The sequence below is a fragment of the Symphalangus syndactylus genome, chromosome 24 (genome assembly GCF_028878055.3).
Source record: "Symphalangus syndactylus isolate Jambi chromosome 24, NHGRI_mSymSyn1-v2.1_pri, whole genome shotgun sequence".
In the NCBI taxonomy this organism is placed as follows: Eukaryota; Metazoa; Chordata; class Mammalia; order Primates; family Hylobatidae; genus Symphalangus; species Symphalangus syndactylus.
In genome coordinates, this window is record NC_072446.2 from 37702790 (window position 1) to 37723601 (window position 20812).

Here is a 20812-nt window from a genome sequence, read left to right on the forward strand (position 1 = left end):
TCTGTCTCCTGGGTTCAAGCAATTCTCCTGTCTCAGCCTCTCAAGTAGCTGGGATTACAGGAGTGCGTCACCACACCTGGCTAGTTTTTTTCAGTAGAGATGGGATTTCGTCTTGTTGGCCAGGCTGATCTTGAACTCCTGACCTAAGGTGATCCGCCTGCCTCAGCCTCCCAAAGTGTTGGGATTACAGGCGTGAGCCACTGTGCCTGGCCCAGGCTGTTTTTATGTAGATCTATTTGTTTTGTTTTGTTTTTGAGATGGAGTTTCACTCTTGTCGCCCAGGGTGGAGTGCAATGGCACGATCTTGGCTCACTACAACCTCTGCCTCCTGGGTTCAAGCCATTCTCCTGCCTCAGCCTCCCAAGTAGCTGCAATTACAGGCACCCGCCACCACACCCAGCTGATTTTTGTATTTTTAGTAGAGACAGGGTTTCACCATGTTGGCCAGGCTGGTCTCGAACTCCTGACCTCAGGTGATCCCCCTGCCTTGGCTTCCCAAAGTGCTGGGATTACAGGCATGAGCCACTGTGCCCGGCCAATCTATTTGGTCTTTCCGAATAGAATGTAAATTCCATGAGACTAGGGTCTGGGACATTTAAACCTAATAACACATTTTATCTGATATTTTAAAGTTAATTTGAATCAGTTTGGCTAATGTGGCTAATTTCTCTTTTTATCTGTCACAGCCAAGTGCTGGACTACTAGAATAATGAGGTAGTGTCATGAGTGAAAAAAATAGTTGACTAGGAGTGACAGTATCTGCAGATTAGTCTCAGTTCTGTCTTCAAACAGGTGTATGATCCTTAGGCAAATCACTTAGCTTCTTTGTCCCTTAATCTACCAATCTTTGAAGAGAGTTGGCCTGGATGGACTCTAACGGTCACTTCAAGTTCTAAAAATACTACTATTTCATGAACACTTGCAATGTGTCAAGCCAAAAGTAAAAGGCCAAATTATTCCTTAATATGGTTCTATTTTGGATAATGGGAGTACTTTCCTAAGAGCACCATTTCCTTTGTGGATAATTTCAAGGTCTATACAATGCATGTTCCAAAACAAGAAACGAGCTACAAATGTGGCTTGTTAATGCCACCATAGCTATCTAAATGACGTAAAGTTAAGAAGAAAGCCATAATGTATTTCTATAAGAAGTATATCAATTGGAGCAAATCACGGAAAAGATGTCATTTTTAAAAGCATTAGTAAGAGTTACAGCAGAAAGAAGGTGAGCTCCAAGAGGGAGAACTTTGGGAGGAAAAGGAGGACTTCATATGATAGTGAGTTTGGAAAATATTAAATATATGATAAAGGCTTAAATAGTACAAGAAGAAAAATGGTAAGCAATTATTATTATTATTTTTACTGTTTTTTGAGACAGAGTCTCGCTCTGTCACCCAGGCTGGAGGGCAGCGGTGCGATCTCAGCTCACTGCAACCTCTGCCTCCCAGGTTCACGCGATTCTTCTGTCTCAGCCTCCCAAGTAGCTGGGACTAGAGGTGTGCACTACGATGCCCAGCTAATTTTTTTTTTTTTTTTTTTTTTTTTTGAGACTGAGTCTCGCTCTGTCGCCCAGGCTGGAGTGCAGTGGCGCAATCTCGGCTCACTGCAAGCTCCGCCTCCCGCTCCCGGGTTCACGCCATTCTCCTGCCTCAGCCTCTCTGAGTAGCTGGGACTATAGGCGCCCGCCACCACGCCCAGCTAATTTTTTGTATTTTTAGTAGAGACGGGGTTTCACCATGGTCTCGATCTCCTGACCTCGTGATCCGCCCGCCTCGGCCTCCCAAAGTGCTGGGATTACAAGCGTGAGCCACCGTGCCCAGCCCTAATTTTTTTTTTGTATTTTTAGTAGAGATAAGGTTTCACTATTTTGGCCAGGCTTGTCTCGAACTCCTGACCTCAGGTGATCTGCCTGCCTCGGCCTCCCAAAGTGTTGGGATTACAGGCATGAGCCACTGCGCCCAGCCCGGTAAGCAATTATTAACTTCAGAGTAAATAAAAATCTGTACATAAAAGGAAATATAACCATAGTATGCTATTCTTATGTAAACTGATTTTAAATTAACTAGAAAACAGCTATAATTATATTGAGAAGAAGAGAGAAGGAAGTTAGAGAGGTATATACGAACTAAATTCTTATCTATCATAGTAAGAAATCAACACTTTCTTTAAAAATGATGAAAAATAGCAGTATAAGCATATCTTTAAAAATATAGAGGTAACAAAGAGAAGTAACCACATATCCGGCATGTTTGTACTTTACTTTCTTATAATAAAATGCAATTTATTTGTATTTTGCTTTTGCTTTACTATAAACATAAAATAATTAAATAGTAATTGCCTATATGGTACTTGTCTCCTGCCTTTTTACCCCTATATCCATAATGCCTAATGCAGCCCTGAGTATCCAATATCTTTAACAATTGTTGTTGACACAGTGACCAATGTAAAAACGGAGTGAGGATGTCTTGTTTCTGAGTTACAGAATTTTGCACTGGAAGTAAATTTAGAGATTATTTAATCCAGTGCTTCCCCAATGGGTGTTCCATGGAACACTGCTTCTTGTGATATCAATAGCATGCTGGCAAAAAGTGTTTGGGGCTTAAATAAATTCGGGAAATCCTATGTTAAACAAAATTAACCAGGTATCTCTAATGTAGGACACCTTGGAGATTTTACTATGCTAATATACATTGGGAATCTCACACAAAGGCAATTTATTATGTAGTGTTTCTCAGACTCAATCATTTTATGAATTAAGAAGCCCCCTACTAATAGCTCCAGTAATTAGCGGTTCCTGAAGCATTCTTTGGAAAACACTGATCTAGTCTACTCCTCTCATTTTACAGATGGGGAAAGAGAGGCTCTCCAGAGCCTGTACAGGTAAGGGTGGTAGGGGAACTGGTGGCTCTAGAAAAAAAGGCCTTAGGATTCTGGAAAACTCTCCAGTGATTGAAAACCCTGGCCTGTGTATTCTGTTTTCCATTAGGCACCTGAGTTCTTTCAAACCAGGGAACAAATTCAGATACAAGCATTTCCTTTTCAGATCTTTTTTTTCCTCTTTTTATTTTTCTTATTTTATTTTTATTATTATTACTTTTTGAGACAGGGTCTTGCTCTGTTGCCCAGGCTAGAGTACAGTGGTGTGATCTCTGCTCACTGCAACCTCCGCCTCCTGGGCTCAAGCAATCCTCCCACCACAGCCTTTCAAGTAGCTGGGACTACAGGCGTGCACCACCATGCCCAGCTAATTTTTGTCTTTTACGTAGAGAGGGAGTTTTGCCATGTTGCCCAGGCTGGTCTCGAACTCCTGAGCTCGAGCAATCCACCTGCCTCGGCCTCCCAAAGTGCTGGGATTACAGGCGTGAGTCACCATGCCCAGCCTATTTCTTTCTTTTTTGTGAAATAGAGATGGGGTCTCACTGTGTTGCCCAGGCTGGTCTCAAACTCCTAAGCTCAAGCAACCCTCTTGCCTCAGCCTCCCAAAGTGCTGGGATTACAGGCATGAGCCACCAAGCCCGGCCTCCTTTGAAGATCTTTAAAGGTTTTCTGATCTTTAAAGAGCCTGGGAAATGAGCCCAAGTGTTGGGTGGAGCTCAAGCATAAAGCTCTAGAGCAGAAGCTAAAGAGAGTCTCAACAGACACAATGGACAGTGAATTTCAGTGACAAACTGGCCCCCAACTAAGCAATGGTAATATAATAATAGACCACTCACACCTATACAGTGTTTTCCAATAAACAAATAAGTGCTTTTACAACGTTATCTCATTTGATTCTTACAACAATCTAGTGAGAAAAACAAGGGTAGAATTATTATCCCCATTTTATGGAAGAGGAAACTGACTCTTAGTTAAATGCCTTGTCTGTGATTATACAACATGTTAATGGCAGAGTTGAAAGGAGAACCTAAATTTCTTGTCTCTCAGATTAAGGCTCTTCTCAATATATCACACAAACTGGGCAAAGATATTGAGTGAGTTTCAATTTAACTCTCCCATGAAGCATCCAAGCTGCTCCTACTGGCTAGCTTAACTAGTTAATCAGGCCAGACATGGTGGCTCACGCTAATCCCAGCACTTTGGGAGGCCAAGACAGGTGGACCGCTTGAGTTCAGGAGTTCGAGAACAGCCTGGATAACATGGTGAAACCCCATCATTACAAAAAATACTAAATACAAAATACAAAAATTAGCCAAATGTGGTGATGCATGCCTGTAGTCCCCCACCTACTTAGGAGGCTGAGGTGGGAGGATTGCTTGAGCAGGGGAGGCAGGGCAGAGGTTGCAGTAAGCCAAGATCATGCCGCTGCACTCCAGCCTGGGCAACAGAGGAAGAGCTTGTCTCCAAAAAACAAAACAAAACAAAACAAAAACAATAAATCAACTCTGAGTGCTCATAGATTGTGGCAGAAGCAACACCCCAATTATTGGAATTTCAAAGTCCTATTTGGATTCGGTATAGTAGTATCTCCTAGACAGCTAAATTCCTGGGAGAAGCAGTCTTAGAAATTTCCTGCTGGGGAGGCTGCATGGCTTGTGGTACAAGCAAGGAGTCAGGCACACTTGAATTTGAATCCTGGCTCTACCACTTATTCACTCTATGACCTTATTCACTATATAACCCTTCAATGCTTCATTTGTTCACCTATAAAATGAAACTAAGAATTCCTATTTTACAAAGCTGTTGAGAGGCCAAGGTAAGGAATTAGAGGAGTAATAGAGTGTCATGGTTGTGTGTAAGCTCTGTAATTATACTGCCTAGGTTTGAATCTCAGCCTTGCTTCTAACCAGTTGTTTCACTTCAGATATGTCACTTCTCAGAATTTCAGTTTTCACCTATGTAAAATGAGGAAAACAAATAGTGCTTTCATAATTATTATAAGTATCAAAGGAGATAATATTTGTTAAGCACTTAAGCATAGTTTCTGGCACACAGCTCTGTAAAAGATAATGATAATGGTAGTGGTAGTAGTGGTGGTGAAAAACCCAGCACTATTTGTCTTCCAAAGCAAGAATGAGGAACAAAGCTACTCAGTCCTGTTCTCTTCCATTTGCCAATGCCCTTTCTCCCTCTTCAACTGCAAAGCCAAGAACACTAGACTAGAAGTCAGGACACTTGGCTTTGAACGTCAGCTCTGTCACATATTAGTTACGTGATCTGAAGGAAGTCATGTAACTTCCTTGAGGTATTTTTCCTCACCTGAGACATTAAATTGATGACACTTTGCTTACTCTACTGGGTTGTTGTAAGTATCAAATGAGTGTTTTTATCTGCCACCAAGTATAAGATAGATATTTTTACCAGTAAAAAGCAACTTTATCTCCAAGCTTCTTCTCGTGGACATTTCGATCCAGTACATTGTAGCAGATGTTGGTAGTTGCTCCTTTCATCCACTCAATGAAGATTTTCCCTTTAGTCACATCAAAGTTGTATCGAAGGAATGGGCCAGGGCATGGAGTCTTCCAGTAAAATTCCTTGGCAATGTCTCCCCAGAATTCTGCAACAGAAATGGAAGCCCAGATATCATTAATCTTCTCAGACATATTTAGCCTCAGAAGGCTTACCAGTCTATACACAGGACCAAATTATAACTTCCTTGCCCTAGGACCCACCATCTGGGTCCCTTCTTTACTTGTCTAATCTTAGCACCCACCACTCTTTTTTTTTTTTTTTTTTTTGAGTGAGATGGAGTCTCACTGTGACACGTAGGCTGGAGTGCAGTGGCATGATCTCGTCTCACCACAACCTCTGCCTCCCCAGTTCAAGCAATTCTCCTGCCTCAGCCTCCCGAGTAGCCGGGACTACAGGTGCATGCCACCATGCCTGGCTAATTTTTGTATTTTTAGTAGAGACAGGGTTTCACTATGTTGGCTAGGCTGGTCTCGAACTCCCGACCTCGTGATCCACCCACCTCGGCCTCCCAAGTGCTGGGATTACAGGCATGAGCCACCACTCCTGGCCAGCAGCCACCACTCTTCTAACCCATCTTCTATTCTCTTGGGCTGAATCTTGACTCAAATTCTTCCTCCTGTCCTCAAGACTGCCTACTCATTTTTTACCATCTATTAAAATCAGAGCCACCTAGTACTAGCACAATGCCTAGCACACAATAGGCAATCAGTAATTTTTTGTTGCTGTTGCCCAGGCTTGTCTTGAACTCCTGGACTCAGCTATCTTCCTGCCTCAGCCTCCCAAGAAGCTGGGATTATAGGTACACACCACTGAGTTCTGCTGAAATCAAGTACAATTTTTTTCACCATCTATCGAACTAGAAAGTAAATTTTTTAATGAAGTAATTGGTGAAAGGAAAAAATTCCTTACCCACAGAACCTTCCATGACCAACTCTTTCTTAATTCGTACATTCTCTCTCAGCAATTATATATTGAGCATCTCCTTCTCCAGCTTCTGCTTGTGTAAATGTTATTCACTATGTGCCAAATGTTTTTTTAAGCTTTTCATATGTATTATCTCATTTAATCCTTACCACAACTCTAGGAGGGAGCCTTTTCTCATTTTATAAACTTGAAAATCAAGGCTCAGAGAGGTTAAATAACTTGTATAAGGTTACACAATTACGAAGTCAAGATTTAAACTTCCTTGAGACATTTTTGCTAAAATCTGAAAGATGAATAGAAGTTTTTCTCCACTCCCATATGAAAACAAGAGACTACTCTGGGATGAGAGAGAACCAAGGGTATATGTTAGGAGGAACTCCTTGAGGCTGAAACATTGAGAATAAGGGAAAGAATAGCAGGAATTGATGCATAAACTGGGCAAATCATGCAATTCTGTGTATAATAAGGAATTTGGTATATATCCCAAGAGCAATGAAAATTCATTGAAGGGTTTTAAGCAAGAGTGACAGGATCAAATTTACATCCTTAAAATATCTGCCTAGCTATTCTGCAGAAAATGTACTCAACAGGTAAAACATATGAATGCAGAGAATTTAGGATAGTCTGAGTACTGAATCAAGAGTTGGAGGATGCCGGGCGCTGTGGCTCACGCCTGTAATCCTAGCACTTTGGGAGGCCAAGGCGGGCAGATCACTTGAAATTAGGAGTTCGAGACCAGCCTGGCCAACATGGTGAAACCCTGTCTCTACTAAAAATAGAAAAAAAAAAAAAAAAAAAAAAAAAAATCCAGGTGTGGTAGCAGGTGCCTGTAATCCCAGCTACTCAAGAGCGTGAGGCAGGAGAATCGCTTGAACCTGGGAGGTGGAGGCTGCAGTGAGCTGAGATTGCACCACTGTACTCCAGCCTAGGCAACAGAACAAGACTCTGTCTCAAAAAAAAAAAAAAGTTGGAGGAAAGAGAAGCAATTAGAACCATAACAATGGAAGTAACCTTACAGATTATCACTCCCTCATTTCATTTCATAAGAAATAAAATTCACAGAAGCTAAGTCATTTGTTTCAGGTTATACAATTTAGAGTTTATACAATCTAGTTGGAGAGATAAGATTAACACATGAAATATTTTTTAATGTACAAGACAGAATATAATCAAAAGCTAAATCACATAGTATACAACCTTGTAATGTATTAAAGAAATCCAAATTAAATCAACCCCAAGGTGCCATTATATACCTAGAAAACTAGTAAAAATTTTAAAAAATTATTAAGCCCAATGTCTGGGTGGCCCTGGGAAAACAGATACTCTTACACAATAATGGCATTGTAAGAAATTGGCACAGTCTTATTAGATAGCAAGGCAATGCATGACAAGAGCCATAAAACTTTTTTTTTTTAGCTTGGTGTCTCGCTCTTTGTCACCCAGGCTGGAGTGCAGTGGCATGATCTCAGCTCACTGTAACCTCCATCTCCCTGGCTCAAGTGATCTCCCCATCTCAGCTGCGCCCCCTCCCCCTCCAGTAGCTGGAACTACAGGCGCACATTGTTTGTTTTGTAGAAACGGGGTTTGGCCACGGGTTTGGCCATATTACCCAGGCTGGTCTCAAACTCCTAAGTTCAAGCTTTAGGAGCCCACCTTGCCCTCCCAAAGTGCTGGGATTACAGGTGTGGGCCACCACGCCTAGCCCATAAAACTTTTTATACCCTTTTCTCTGCTATCTCAACTATAGGGAATAGACTTCAAGAAAATAATCACAAAGAAAAAAAGTGATTAGTAAAGAGATGTTTATAGCAACACTATAATAGTGAAACTGGAAACAACTCAATAGCCCAACAATAACAAACTGATGAAAACTAGTAATACAAGTAGTAATACCATAGAATAATAAATGGCCATTAAAGAGAAAGCAAATGAGAGCTAGTATTTAGTAAATGCCATTCATGTATCAGGGACTGGACTAATCTCATTTAATCTTTATGATATTATGGTCTTACAAAGTATACATTAATTATCCTAATTTTATAGATGAGAAAACTGAAGCTCAGGAAGCACAGGAAACTCTGCCAAGGACCACACACTAATAACGAGAATACAAATACTTGAAAATATTTTCAAGTGATAATAGTAGGCACATAGTATATAAAACTATTTATAAACCACATTTAAGTCCATCAACAAGGAATGAAGAAAGCTGAGGTGTTTTTGTTTTTGTTTTGAGACAAGGTCTCGCTGTGTCGCCCAGGCTGGAGTGCAGTGGCACAATCTTGGCTCACTGCAACCTCCGTCCCCCAGGTTCAAGCAATTCTCATGTCTTAGCCTCCTGAGTAGCAGGATTACAGACGTGCATCACCATGTTTGGCTACAAAACTGAATTTAATGCACACTTAGTTTTTCTGGGGTTTTTTTTGGGTAGGGTGTGTGTGTGTGTGAATCTGGATGAATGGCATAGATTCTAAGTACTAAAGATACTCAGAAGAGGAAAAAGGAGAGCATAAATTGGGATGATCAGGGAATGCTCTATTGGAACTGGTGGAGTTTGACTAGGTAGAGAGAAGCAGAAGGAAATGAACAAAGGCAAGAAGGTGGGAATAAGTGTGTATCCAGGATATCAAGGAGAATGATCTATCTAGAATGAGGGGAGTGGTAGCAAGTAGTGGGAGATAAGGATAGAGAGGCAGGGTGGAGCTAGATTATCTGGAGGTCTTAAAAGAAAAGCAGAATTTTAATTAGAAACTGCCAGAAACAGGGAACTATTGAAAGTTTTTGCAGTGACATATGAAAGCATATTTCCATAATATCAATCTAATGGTGTCTTAATAAATCTACTGGAAAGACTGAAGTTGGTGAAACTAGGCAAGAGAGGACAAATTAGGAGGCTGCTTCCCTGGTAGAAATTCTGTATTTGACGGAATTTGGTGAAATACATTCTGTCGGGTCATGGAAGAGGAATAGCATTGCTATTAGGATATGGATTCTGCAGTCAAACTGTCTTGGTTCAAATCCCAACTCCACCACTTTACACTTGATTGAATCCTGTCTTGCATTACTTGGTAACTGCTTGATTTATATTGTATCAGACTAACTACTATTTATTGAATGTGTACTGTGCATTAGGCAAGTTATAGTGCACACTTATTACACACTTTAGATCTCATACAAACCCATTAGGCAAGTATTACTAGTCCTATCTTATAGATGGAAGAAAAGGAATCTCAGACAGGCTTAAACATTTGCCTAAGACCCCACAGTAAATGAACAGCAGAGCCAGGGTCTAAATCTAGATTTTTCTGGATTTGATTCCTGGCCCATGCTTGTCCCACAACCAAACATCATGCTGCCTCCCAATGGGGGTGCAATTTTGACTCCTTGGCTAGGCATGGTAGCTCATGCACATGTAATCCCAGCAATTTGGGAGGCCAAGGCAGGAGGAAAGCCTGAGGCCAGGAGTTCAAGACCAGCCTGGGCAACATGGCAAAACCTCTTCTCTCCAAAACATACAAAAAATTAGCTGGGTGTCATGGCGTCTGCCTGTAGTCTCAGCTACCCAGGAGGCTGAAGCAGAAACATAGCATGAGCCCAGGAGTTGGAGGCTATAGTGAGCCTAGAACGGGCCACTGCACTCCAGCATGGGTGACAGAGCAACACCTTGTCTCAAAACAAACAATCTATCTATCTATCTATCTATCTATCTATCTATCTATCCTTTACCCAGACTGAGGGCAAGGGTAGGGGGATTTTCCTTATACTTTTTTTTTTTTTTTTTTTGAGACGAAGTCTTGCTCTATTGCCCAGGCTGGAGTGCAGTGGTGCCATCTTGGTTCACTGCAACCTCTGCCTCCTGGGTTCAAGCAATTCTCCTGTCTCAGCCTCTCAAGTAGCTGGGATTACAGATGCCCGCCATCACACCCGGCTAATTTTTGTATTTTTAGTAGAGACGGGGGTTTCACCATGTTGGCCAGGCTGGTCTCGAACTCCTGACCTCAAGTGATCCGCCTGCCTCGGCCTCCCAAAGTGCTGGGATTACATGCGTGAGCCACTGCTCCTGGCCGATTTTCCTCATCCATTTTAACAGACATAGAACCATCTATCAGAACTTCTGAATTATTATTAATACAATCCCAGCCCAAGTTTAAAAAAAATAAATAAAACAACTTGACATTATAGTAACTCGTTCAGTCTTACACCGCGTAATTTCCACTGGGATGTCCGATATACTAAAAATAGATCGGAGACTCCATTACTAATCTGAGGACCCCAAGATGGGAACCAGACCCGTTATTGCCCTCAACAGTTCACAGGTTAAAGGTCTCAGGAGGCAGTGGCTGAGCTGGTGTGAAAGGGAAGCAAAGAAAGATCTATTCGTGGTCCTCCTCCCTTCAAGGCTCCCGTCGCCCTTTAGAGACCCTCTTTTCGCCTCAGGAACTTCCCTTCTCTTCCCATGAAACTTTCACTCTCCTGGCCGACCTCCCCGTCCCAATCTCAAGGAACCTCACTTCTTCCCTCACGGAATTCCGCATCTCCTCGCAAAAACCCACATCTCCCCCAAGGACCCTCCAAGTCTCCAGGGAACTCCCCAGCTCCCATGGAACCTTCGTCTCCTCCCGGAATCCCTTTTCCATTTTCAAAGAACCGCAATTCTTCCTTCACAGAACCTCCATCTCCTCACGGACCCCTCAGCTTCCCAAGGGAGCCCCCACTCTTCTCCTCACTGACATCCCCAGGCCCGCCCGGGCCGGGCCTCACCCCGCGGCTCCTCCACGGAGCGCCGGTGCAGCTCGTGGTAGCGCTGCAGCGAGGGGACGTGCGCGGAGCGGCTGACCTCGGGCGGTGGAGACCAACTCCGCGCCCGGCCTCCGGCTCCAGCTTCCTCCTGGCCCCGGCTCCTGCTGCCGCTCCGGCCCCGCTCCTCAGGAAGCCCCATCACTTCAAGTTCCTAGAACCGTGGCCGCCTTTGCGGTCGCGGCGGGTGCCGGCACTGCGAAAACAGGCCGAACTAGAGGCGGGTCCTCCGGAGAGGGGCGGGGCCTGGTGAGTTGGGGCGTGGCTTAGTCTGGCGGGTGGGCGGTGCCAGAGGGGGCGGGGCCAAGCCTGGTTAGGGAGGGATCGAGGTTAGCAAGGACAGAAATACTGAAAGGAAAAGTCGAGGGATAGGGGCGGAGCTGACTTGCCGGAAGGAGTGACACTGTCGAGTGAAAGCAGAAGGGGCGGGGCCGGGTGTGACAAGGGAGAGGGTGGAACCGTGGAGTGCCAAGGAGGGGCGGGGCCAGGCGGGACAGGAGAGGAGGTGGGCCCATGGAGTGATGGGGAGTAACCCGGCTGGTTGTGACAGGAGAGGAGGCACAGCCATGGAGTGACCAGAGTGGGGTGGGGTCTTGGAGTGACAGATAAGGGGTTGGGTTAGGGCAGGGATCGAAAGGGAAAGGGATGGACTAAGGAGAGGAGTTGAGTAAGGTCCATCGCGGAGCCGCCCCGTGGTCTGATTGCACAGTCCTGACTATCACCCCATTGAGTTGGAAAACCATCTGGCGTAGGGTCCCTTCCAGGTGACACCCTTCCCTCCAGGTCCCCCCTCTCTGAGCCACACCCACATTCCCGTCCTCCGGAAAAACTTCTCCCATGACCTTGAGGGCATGCTCTGGCGACAGTACCCCCTCTCTGCTCACCCTGGAACCAGCTCAGATTTTCTCCCTCTTATGAGGACATGTCTTCAATCTCCTTGCCTTCACAAATCTCCATCCAGATCTAAAGTACTAGACTCAATAAGTGAAGACTAGGAGACACCTTCAGGTTTTTTATAATAAACTCACCTCCTAATTGCACAAATGGCAAACCCAGGAAAGGGAAGGAACTGGTGCAAAGTCAGAGAGCAAATAACGACCAAGTTAAGGCCAAAGCTAGGTTCTTTGACTCCAGATTTGGTTTTACTTCCTCATCAGGCTTGAAGCTAAGGCTTGTAAAATATCAAAGTCTGTGCAAATAGGAAAAATCATTCACATTATCTTTTTTTGTTGTTGTTTTTGTTTTGAGACTGTCTCTCACTCTGTCGCCCAGGCTGGAGTGCAATGGCACGATCTCAGCTCACTGCAACCTCTGCCTCCTGGAGTCAAGCAATTCTCCTGCCTCAGCCTCCCAAGTAGCTGGAATTACAGGTGCACACCACCACGCCCAGCTAATTTTTGTATTTTTAGTAGAGATGGGATTTCACCATGTTGTCCAGGCTGGTCTTGAACTCCTGACCTCAGGTGATCTGCCTGCCTTGGGCTCCCAAAGTGCTAGGATTACAGGCGTGAGCCACCACGCCCGGCCCACATTCTCTTCTTTCCTTCACAATCTCTTTACTTCACCAAGGGACACCCACACCACCACCACCGCAACCTGGGCTTAATTACCTCTAGCTTCCCTCTAGCCCCTCCACTGCAGAAAGAAGTCAGGCAGGACCCTCCTCCGTCTCTCACCTGCACTCACCACGAAGGGCCCAACTCACCATCATTTCACAGACTGGCTGTCAAGGCAGGAAGGATTCTTAAATATCTAACTCCGAGAGTGATTCTGAGGCCTGAAGCAGGCAGCTCCCACCTCCTGAAGCCTACACAGGCCTTGCGACCCCATCTAGCCCAGCCTCCCTTCCCAGCTACTTCCCTGCTCTTTGCCCAGCTGACCGTAAACCTTGCACACCCTAAGCTGAAAAAAAAAAGCTTTCTATGGGAGACCAAGAGTCTGCCCAATCTCGAAGATGGTGGGAATCTCAGGGCCCACTGAAGGAGTACAGACCTCTTGGAGTGGACATGGACCCCACCAAAGGGTCAGATACTTTCATTAAGGAGATATCCACTGCACCGAAGGGACACACACTTCACTGACAGTACATGGACTCCACTAAGGGAGCACAGATGTTGCTGGGAGTTCTCAGATCTGACTGAAGGGCCCTGGGACCTGCTAATAGGATGGCATTGAAGGGCACTTACCCTAGTGAGGAGACATGGATTTCCCCTAGGAGATACAGAGGATATAGACTTTACTAAGGAGACACGGACCCTACCAGAGGACTCAAACTCCACTGAGGAGCTGCCAACTACACTGTGGGAGTGGACATCACTGAGAAGGTGCAGACCTCTTCGAGTGGGGAAAGGTCCCACTGGAGGGATTAGACCTCAGGGTAGTGTAATAGACCCTACAAACATCACTGAGGAGATAAGAACTCTCTGGGGTGGGGAGAGGCACACACAATGGGTACACGTTTCGGTGATAGACTGTTATCCTCCCTGGGCACTCTTACCACACAGCTCTGAGTAGCCCTCTCCTTCCTATCCTCTCTCCCAAGTCCTACTCCCAAACCCCAGAGCTGTTCCCGACACACTGCTTCCCCCTCCTGTCTATAGTTGCTACTGCAGCTGCTGTGCATATAGTAGATTTTTCAAGCACTTCAGGCCATCCCTGAGACTGGTCTGGGGTTGGGAAGAGAAAGGATGTGTGTATAGAGGCTTCACCAGCATCCCCTCTCTTCCTGTGGACTTCACAATGAAAGTTTGGACCAGAGACCTCGTAAGAGAAGGAACCTCCCTCATCCTTGGATATGGAGAAGTAGTACAAGCTGTAGTGTGGTTGGAATTTCTGAATGGAGAGAGGATGGATGGGTTTGGAGGGAATGAATCTACCAGATTAAGGCAATGATGATGATGATGATGATGATGATGATGATGATGATGATGGTGATGATGATGAGGCCATTTATTGAGTAGGTGCCAAGCCCTATACTAATCGCTTTCCATTCTGTTACTTAATCCTCATGACAACCCTCTAAAATGGGTACTATTATTCTTTCCATTTCACAGATGGGGAAACTGATAGACTAATTTTCTTGCCCAAGATTACGCAGTGTTTGAGCGGTAGCAGAATAGAACCCAGACATCCAGACTATGGGGACCTATTCCCCACCTTGCCCCACTCCTGCCCTACCATCACTACCACCACTCCTTCTTTCTCAAAGTGTCCTTTCCAGAACCACATAAAAAATTCTTAAAATGATGGTAAATATTCAGGTTCCAAGGACCTCATCCCAGCCTACTGAATCATGATCTGGAGAGGAATCTGGAGATCCGCTTTCAAAGATCCTAACACACACTAAAGTTTGAGAATGCGGTTGAAAGAGGAGTCAGAAGTATCGGGGTGCGGGAAGGGATCTGAGGTCAGAGGAGGGATCTGTTGTCCAAAGAGGGGCCTGCAGTCAAAGAGGCCTGGGGATGAAGCATGGGCTGGGGTTTTCAAAAGGGTTTGGGGGTGAAGACAGAGTCTGAAGTCGAAAAAGAGGTCTAAGGTCGGAGGAGGAGTCTAAAATCGGAGGAGGAGGATCTCGGAGTTCAAGGAGGGGTCTGGGGTCCGAGGAGTTTGGGGTGAGAGACAGGATCTGGGGTCGAGAGGGATTTGCGGTCAGTGAAAGGATCTGGGGCCCGAAAAGGAAGCCTGGGATTTGAGGAGGACACTAGCTGCATTCAGACTGGAAGGGGGAAGGGGTTTGGTCCCTGAGCTGCGTAAAGTGCAGAGCCACTGAAGTCTCGCTTGCCCCGGGCTCTCCCCTCGACCCTGTGCTGCCTTCCTGGCTGTCCATCTAGGCGCACCTGTGTGCCAGCTGCAGGCTGACAGCGCTGAGCAGGCGGGGGCGAGTCAGACCGGGACACGGCCGAGGGCGGGGAGAGGCGCCCCCTCCCGGCTGTCCCGAAGCTCAGGCCCCGCCCTCCGCCCTCCCACTCCCCTGCTGCAGCCACTTCCGGCAGGCGCTGCGCTGCTGGGGGGCGCGGGTGAGAATGGCGGCGGAGAACGAGGCCAGCCAGGAGAGCGCCCTGGGCGCCTACTCGCCAGTGGACTACATGAGCATCACCAGCTTCCCGCGGCTGCCCGAGGACGAGCCGGCGCCCGCGGCCCCGCTGAGGGGCCGCAAGGACGAGGACGCCTTTCTGGGAGACCCCGACACCGGTGAGGCCCGCTGACCCCGTCCCTGCCCTGCCTTGGGAAGTCCCCGGTCTTCCTTCTTCTGTGTCGAGCATCCACCTCCAGCTCCATCTCCTTAATTCATCCCCATCTTCTTGGACCTCTCCGTTCTTCTCCCTAGTCTCTGTTAATTATTTGGTGGGGAAGGGGGTGCATTTCTGCCTTGGAGGCGTAGGATGCGACAACGGAGAGGATGCTGGGGACTGCAGCAGAAGGCATTGGGCTTACCTTCTGGGAAGAACCAACTAACGATGAAGGAATGTTGGAGGGGAGATCCTAAGGAACCGCTGTGACCACCCAGAAGAGGCCTTTCTCTAGCTACAGAGGACAGGATAGGAGAAACCAAATCAGAGACTGCAGCAAGAGGGATCCAATCTATGCCTTAAGAGAAGTTCCCCACAGCCAGGGATTGTGGGAAGCAGAGGGTCTGGGAGAAGCGGAGAATCTCTTCATGTCTAGGGAGGGGTAAAGAGAATATGATTCCCCTCTGTTGGGTATTGGGAGACGGAGGCATGGACTGCATGACCTCTCAAAGTCCTTGGGGACTAGAACGCCTTCACTCTCCTGTGGATTACCCCACCCCTCCCTGAGCCATGGATCTGGCCGGGGTATTGGTAAGGTACTCTGCTCCCTAGGAAGCAGTCTCCAGAATTTTACTGGGTTCCCCTCAGCCCTCTGCTGGAATTGTGAGAAGTAGGGGTAAGAGAGGGAGGAGACAGGGATTGGAAGAGACCTGGGGGCAAAGAGCTCTCTTTGCATTCCTTCCCTGCTGCTCTTCCTCCTAGCCCTGTGGCCCAGCTCCATCCTCCCCTCCATTCTTCATCCTTCATCCCCCATCCCTCTGTCCCTGCACGTCACTTCCTGGCATTAGAGCATCCTTCTACCTCACTCTCGCTTCCTCGCAGTGCCTGCACTTGAGCCTTGTCTCTTACCAGCTTGGCAGATATTGCTTTTCCAGCTTGGCCCCTCCCTAGCTGCTCCCAGTCTGAGAGCCCCAAATTCTCTCCTCCTCTACACTTTCTGGTCATCTGGCCCTGACCAGCAGCCCTTGCCAACCTGACTGGACTGCACTCTATATGGGGCGGGGTGAGGAGATAATGAAGATGGGGTTTAGAGGTTTATGGGCATCAAATGTCAGGGCTGCAGATCAAAACTTATTTTCCAAAGGGAGTGGAATCAGGAGGTAGCAGAGAGAGGAGTGGGAAGATGTGTCGTGATGGATATCAGCCTGAAGCTAGGCCTTCAGTAGTCGGGAGTGAGGCTTCTGGTCCTAATACAGCCCTGACTCACCAAGCGACAATGGGCACACCTACCCTGTCCTGGCCTTAGTTTCCTCTTCCAGCTCAACAGAGAATGCCTGTCTCTCTTGACCTAGAGATTGGAACTGCCTGACATGTTTTCTTCTGGCCCTCTGTAAATGTCTTAGCATTTACCAAAATCTATGATTATTTATTTGTGCAATTATCTGATTACTCCCTGTCTGTAAGCCCCATGAGGGCAGGGATCATGATTGTTTTGTTCATTCTCCTTTATCCAGCATCAGGACCTTGTCCCTAGGCTGGATGCGGTGGCTCACGCCTGAGGTGGGTTGATCACTTGAGGTCAGGAGTGCAAGACCAGTCTGGCCAACATGGTGAAACCCCATCTCTACTAAAAATACAAAAATTAGCTGGGCATAGTGCCTGTAATCCTAGCTACTTGGGAGGCTGAGGCAGGAGAATCACTCGAACTGGGGAGGCAGAGGTTACAGTGAGCCAAGATCACGCCACTGCACTCCAGCCTGGGTGACAGAGTGAGGCTCAGTCTCAAAACAAAACAAAACAAAACAAAATACACTGGCCGGGTGTGGTGGCTCACACCTGTAATCCCAGCACTTTGGGATGCCGAGGCGGGTGGATCACCTGAGGTCAGGAGTTCGAAAACAGCCTGGCCAACATGACAAAATCCCATCTCTACTAAAAATACAAAAAAAAAAAAAATTAGCCAGGCCTGGTGGCAGGTGTCTGTAATCCCAGCTACTCAGGAGGCTGAGGCAGAGGTTGCAGTGAGCCAAGATCGCACCATTGCACTCCAGCCCGGGCAACAGAGTGAGACTCCATCTCAAAAAAACAAACAAACAACAACAACAACAACAACCTCATCTCTATTTATTTATTGGGCACTCAATAATTGTTGAATGAATAAATGCATGAGAGAGAAGCTCTCAGGATGAAAGAATGGTAGGAGAGAGCAAGTTCCAAAACCTCAGGGAGTATTTCGGGAAGTTCAATACAGGCTGTGCCCTCACCTGTACGGAAATCCAGCAGAGATCCTAGTCATCTGAGCTTCTGGGAGCTTATATCTTATGCCAAATTTATGCGCCAGGTTTGTGTGTTGCCATCATTTCAGTGTAATCATTTGAATGCCATATCTCCCAATCCTACTTCCAAGCCCCAAGGCTCCCTTGGTTCACCTAGGCCAGACTGCAGGCTGACATGGCCTCCTGTGTTCTCAACCTAGTGGTACCATCTAGTGACACAGCACCATCCTCTTAGCCAGGACCTTGGTTGTGCCCAGCTAGCCTCTAGCCTGCCATTCCCTAAACCCAAGTGCCAGGCACCCCACATCAGGCTCTGTGGGAAAGAGAGCTAGACAGTGATCATTCCAAGATTGGGAAATACTTTCTTTCTTCTGAGCTCCAAGCCCATGTGTTCCTTTCTCTCCCAGGCCTGTGTCTCCAGATGTACTGCAAGTGCCTCATCTCTAGCATGTTCTATTTTGAACTCATATCCCTTCCCCATGCACCTGCTCTTCCTCCACTGCCATTCTCCATTAATGACCCTGCCATTCACCCAGTCTCCCAATAATGAATGCCATGCTGGACTCCTCCTTTTCTTCTCATTTCCAAATGGTGATCAAGTGCTCTCTGCACCCCTCCTAAGTATCTTCCAAATTTCTACTCATCATCCCTGTCATCACCACCGTAGACTAAGCCACCAACTTCTCTTATCAATATTACTCATAGGCTCCTAGCTACTCCTCCTGCCTCCTCCCTCTTGCCCCTGTCCCTACCCCAATCCATCCATCGACCTGCACTTCTGGTCATGTCACTCCCTGGTTCAAACATCTTTGGTGATTCTGCCGGGCATGGTGGCACACACCTGTAATCCCAGCATTTTGGGAGGCTAAGGTGGGCAGATTGCTTGAGCTCAGGAATTCAAAACCAGCCTGGGCAACATGGTGAAACCCTGTCTCTACAAAAAATACAAAAATTAGCCAGGTGTGGTGGTGCATGCCTGTATTCCCAGCTACTCGGGAGGCTGAGGTGGGCAGATGGCTTGAGCCCTGAAGGTTGAGGCTGCAGTGAGCTGAGATTATACCACTGCACTCCAGCCTGGGCAACAGAGTGAGACATTGTCTCAAAATATATATATAATTTATATTATATATATAATTTATATTTTATATATATAATTTATATTATATATATATAATTTATATTATATATATATTTATTTATTTATTTATTTATTTTAGTGATTCTCTCCTTAAGGGAGTAAACAACAAGCCAGGGATGACCCTAGCCTCTAGCCAAGATCACTCTCCTAAACTCTGGACTTGTATAATCAATTCTGTTCAGGATTATTTTGTCATAAACCCAGCTTAACTGAGCTACATCCAAAAAGAGAATTTTACTGGGTAGCATAACTGAAAAGTCCAGGGATATGGGGTTTCAGGCATAGCTGGATTAAGGTACCTAAAAAGGAATGGACTTTTCTCCATCTTTTGCTCTGCCTTCTTTTGGTGGGCTTCATTGGCAGAAGGCCTCCCATTTTATTAGGGGCAAGATGCCCCCAGCAGCTACAGGCTTACATCCTACCAACTTAGCAACTTAAGCGTAATAGAAAGAGGAGCCTTTCTTGTTCCGAATAGTTCCAGCAAAATAACAAAGTTTGGGTCTTATTGGCCTGGATTTTGTTCACATGCCTGTTACTGCACAGAGGTACCTGTTCTGATTGGCCAAGTCTGGGTTATATACTTTGGTCAGGGATGAGGGAGTTGGCTGAGAGAGGAGAGAGAATGTTCCTTAAAGGAAAATTGAATGAGAAGTGGTATCCAAGCAGATACCGGGGATGAGCCCTGAGGGTAAAAATTAGATATCTACTAGGCCAGCTGCCTCCAGACAGCTTCTTCTGGTGTCCCACAAATTTATAATAACCAAAATTGAACTTGTCATGTTTCTCCCAAAAGACTTATTTCTTCTGGTCGCAAATTAATCTTTTCCCAGTATCCTGCTGTTGCTCTTCCCTATCAGTAAAATCAACACTATTATTGCCCTAGCTGCTCCACAGTGCACATAGTAGGTACTCAGTGAATATTTTTATTGTATAAATGAATAACTTTATGATGGACTGGTGGAGTAGAGAGTCTTGAATAGCTATGATAGGGGCATGTCACCTTTACCTCCTGGATCCTTATATCTGACTGGAGAAAACAAATTAAACCATACCTAGGGCCGGGCACAGTGGCTCACGCCTGTAATGCCAGCACTTTGGGAGGCCAAGGCGGGTGGACTGCTTGAGGCCAGGAGTTTGAGACCAGCCTGATGGCCAACATGGTGAAACCCTGTCTCTACTAAAAATACAAAAATTAGCTGGGCATGGTGGTGCATGCTTATAATCCCAGCTTCTTCGGAGGCTGAGGCACGAGAAATGCTTGAACCCAAAGGCGGAGGTTGCAGTGAGCCAAGATTGCGCCACTGCATTCCAGCCTGGCAGGAAGTCTATCTCTCAAAAACAAAACAATAAGTACCAAGAAATAGCAACAAAAATTAGCTTGTAAGATTGGTTTCTTAGGGTAGAAATGGCTCTTGATGCCATGTGGAGCAATGGGAAGGAGGCTTTCCAGTTACACAGACTCTTGGTCCTGCCACTCATTCATTTTATTTTATTTTGTATTTTACTTTAAATTTTTTGAGATAGGGTTTCACCCTGTCGCCCAGGCTGGCGGGCAGTGGCTCACTGCAGCCTCGAACTCCCAGGCTCAAGTGATGCTCTTACCTCAGCCATTCGAGTAGTTGGGACAACAGGTGCACACCACCATGCCTGGCTAATTAAAAAAAATTTTTTGTAGAGACAGGAGTCTCTCTATGTTGCCCAGGCTGGTCTTGAACACCTGGGCTCAAACAATCCTCCCACCTCGGCCTCCCAAAGTGCTGAGATTACAGACATGAGCCACCAAACCTGGCCCACTTACTCATTTTATGACCTGAGATGGGCAATATCACCTTTCTCGGTCTTAGTTTTCTCATCCGTAAAGTGGGGAGAGTGGGACCTATTTCATAAAGTCTTGGGAACACTTCAATGAGGGAATATATGTAAAATGCTTAATATGTAGTCAGCATCAATAAATATAAGTTCAAAACCCTTTCCCACACTTCTTTTGAAACTTCTAATTCCGGGTGCAGTGGCTCACGCCTGTAATCCCAACACTTTGG

At 46.1% G+C, this 20812-nt stretch overlaps 2 protein-coding genes across 14 annotated transcripts in view; one reads left to right on the forward strand and one right to left on the reverse strand.

Moving 5' to 3' along the window:
* ACSS2 (acyl-CoA synthetase short chain family member 2) overlaps positions 1–11386 on the reverse strand; it is a 51504-nt gene extending 40118 nt beyond the window's left edge. The window contains exons 1-2 of one of the 2 annotated variants that reach the window (XM_055265906.2): positions 11095–11386; positions 5299–5494 (exon numbers count right to left, since the gene is read on the reverse strand). In XM_055265906.2, coding sequence (XP_055121881.2) covers positions 5299–5494; positions 11095–11272 — 374 coding nt within the window. In that variant the 5' untranslated portion in view covers positions 11273–11386. The remainder of the gene's footprint in view (positions 1–5298; positions 5495–11094) is intronic. The other variant, XM_055265905.2, reaches the window with a different exon arrangement.
* Positions 11387–15097: 3711 nt separating this feature from the next.
* Positions 15098–20812, forward strand: part of GGT7 (gamma-glutamyltransferase 7) — a 28755-nt gene continuing 23040 nt past the window's right edge. For all 12 annotated transcript variants that reach the window (XR_010119406.1, XM_055265908.2, XM_055265909.2 and 9 more), the window contains exon 1: positions 15098–15321. Coding sequence is in view for 11 of the 12 variants with exons in the window: in XM_055265908.2 (XP_055121883.1) it covers positions 15153–15321 (169 nt within the window). In the remaining variant the exon portion in view is untranslated. The remainder of the gene's footprint in view (positions 15322–20812) is intronic.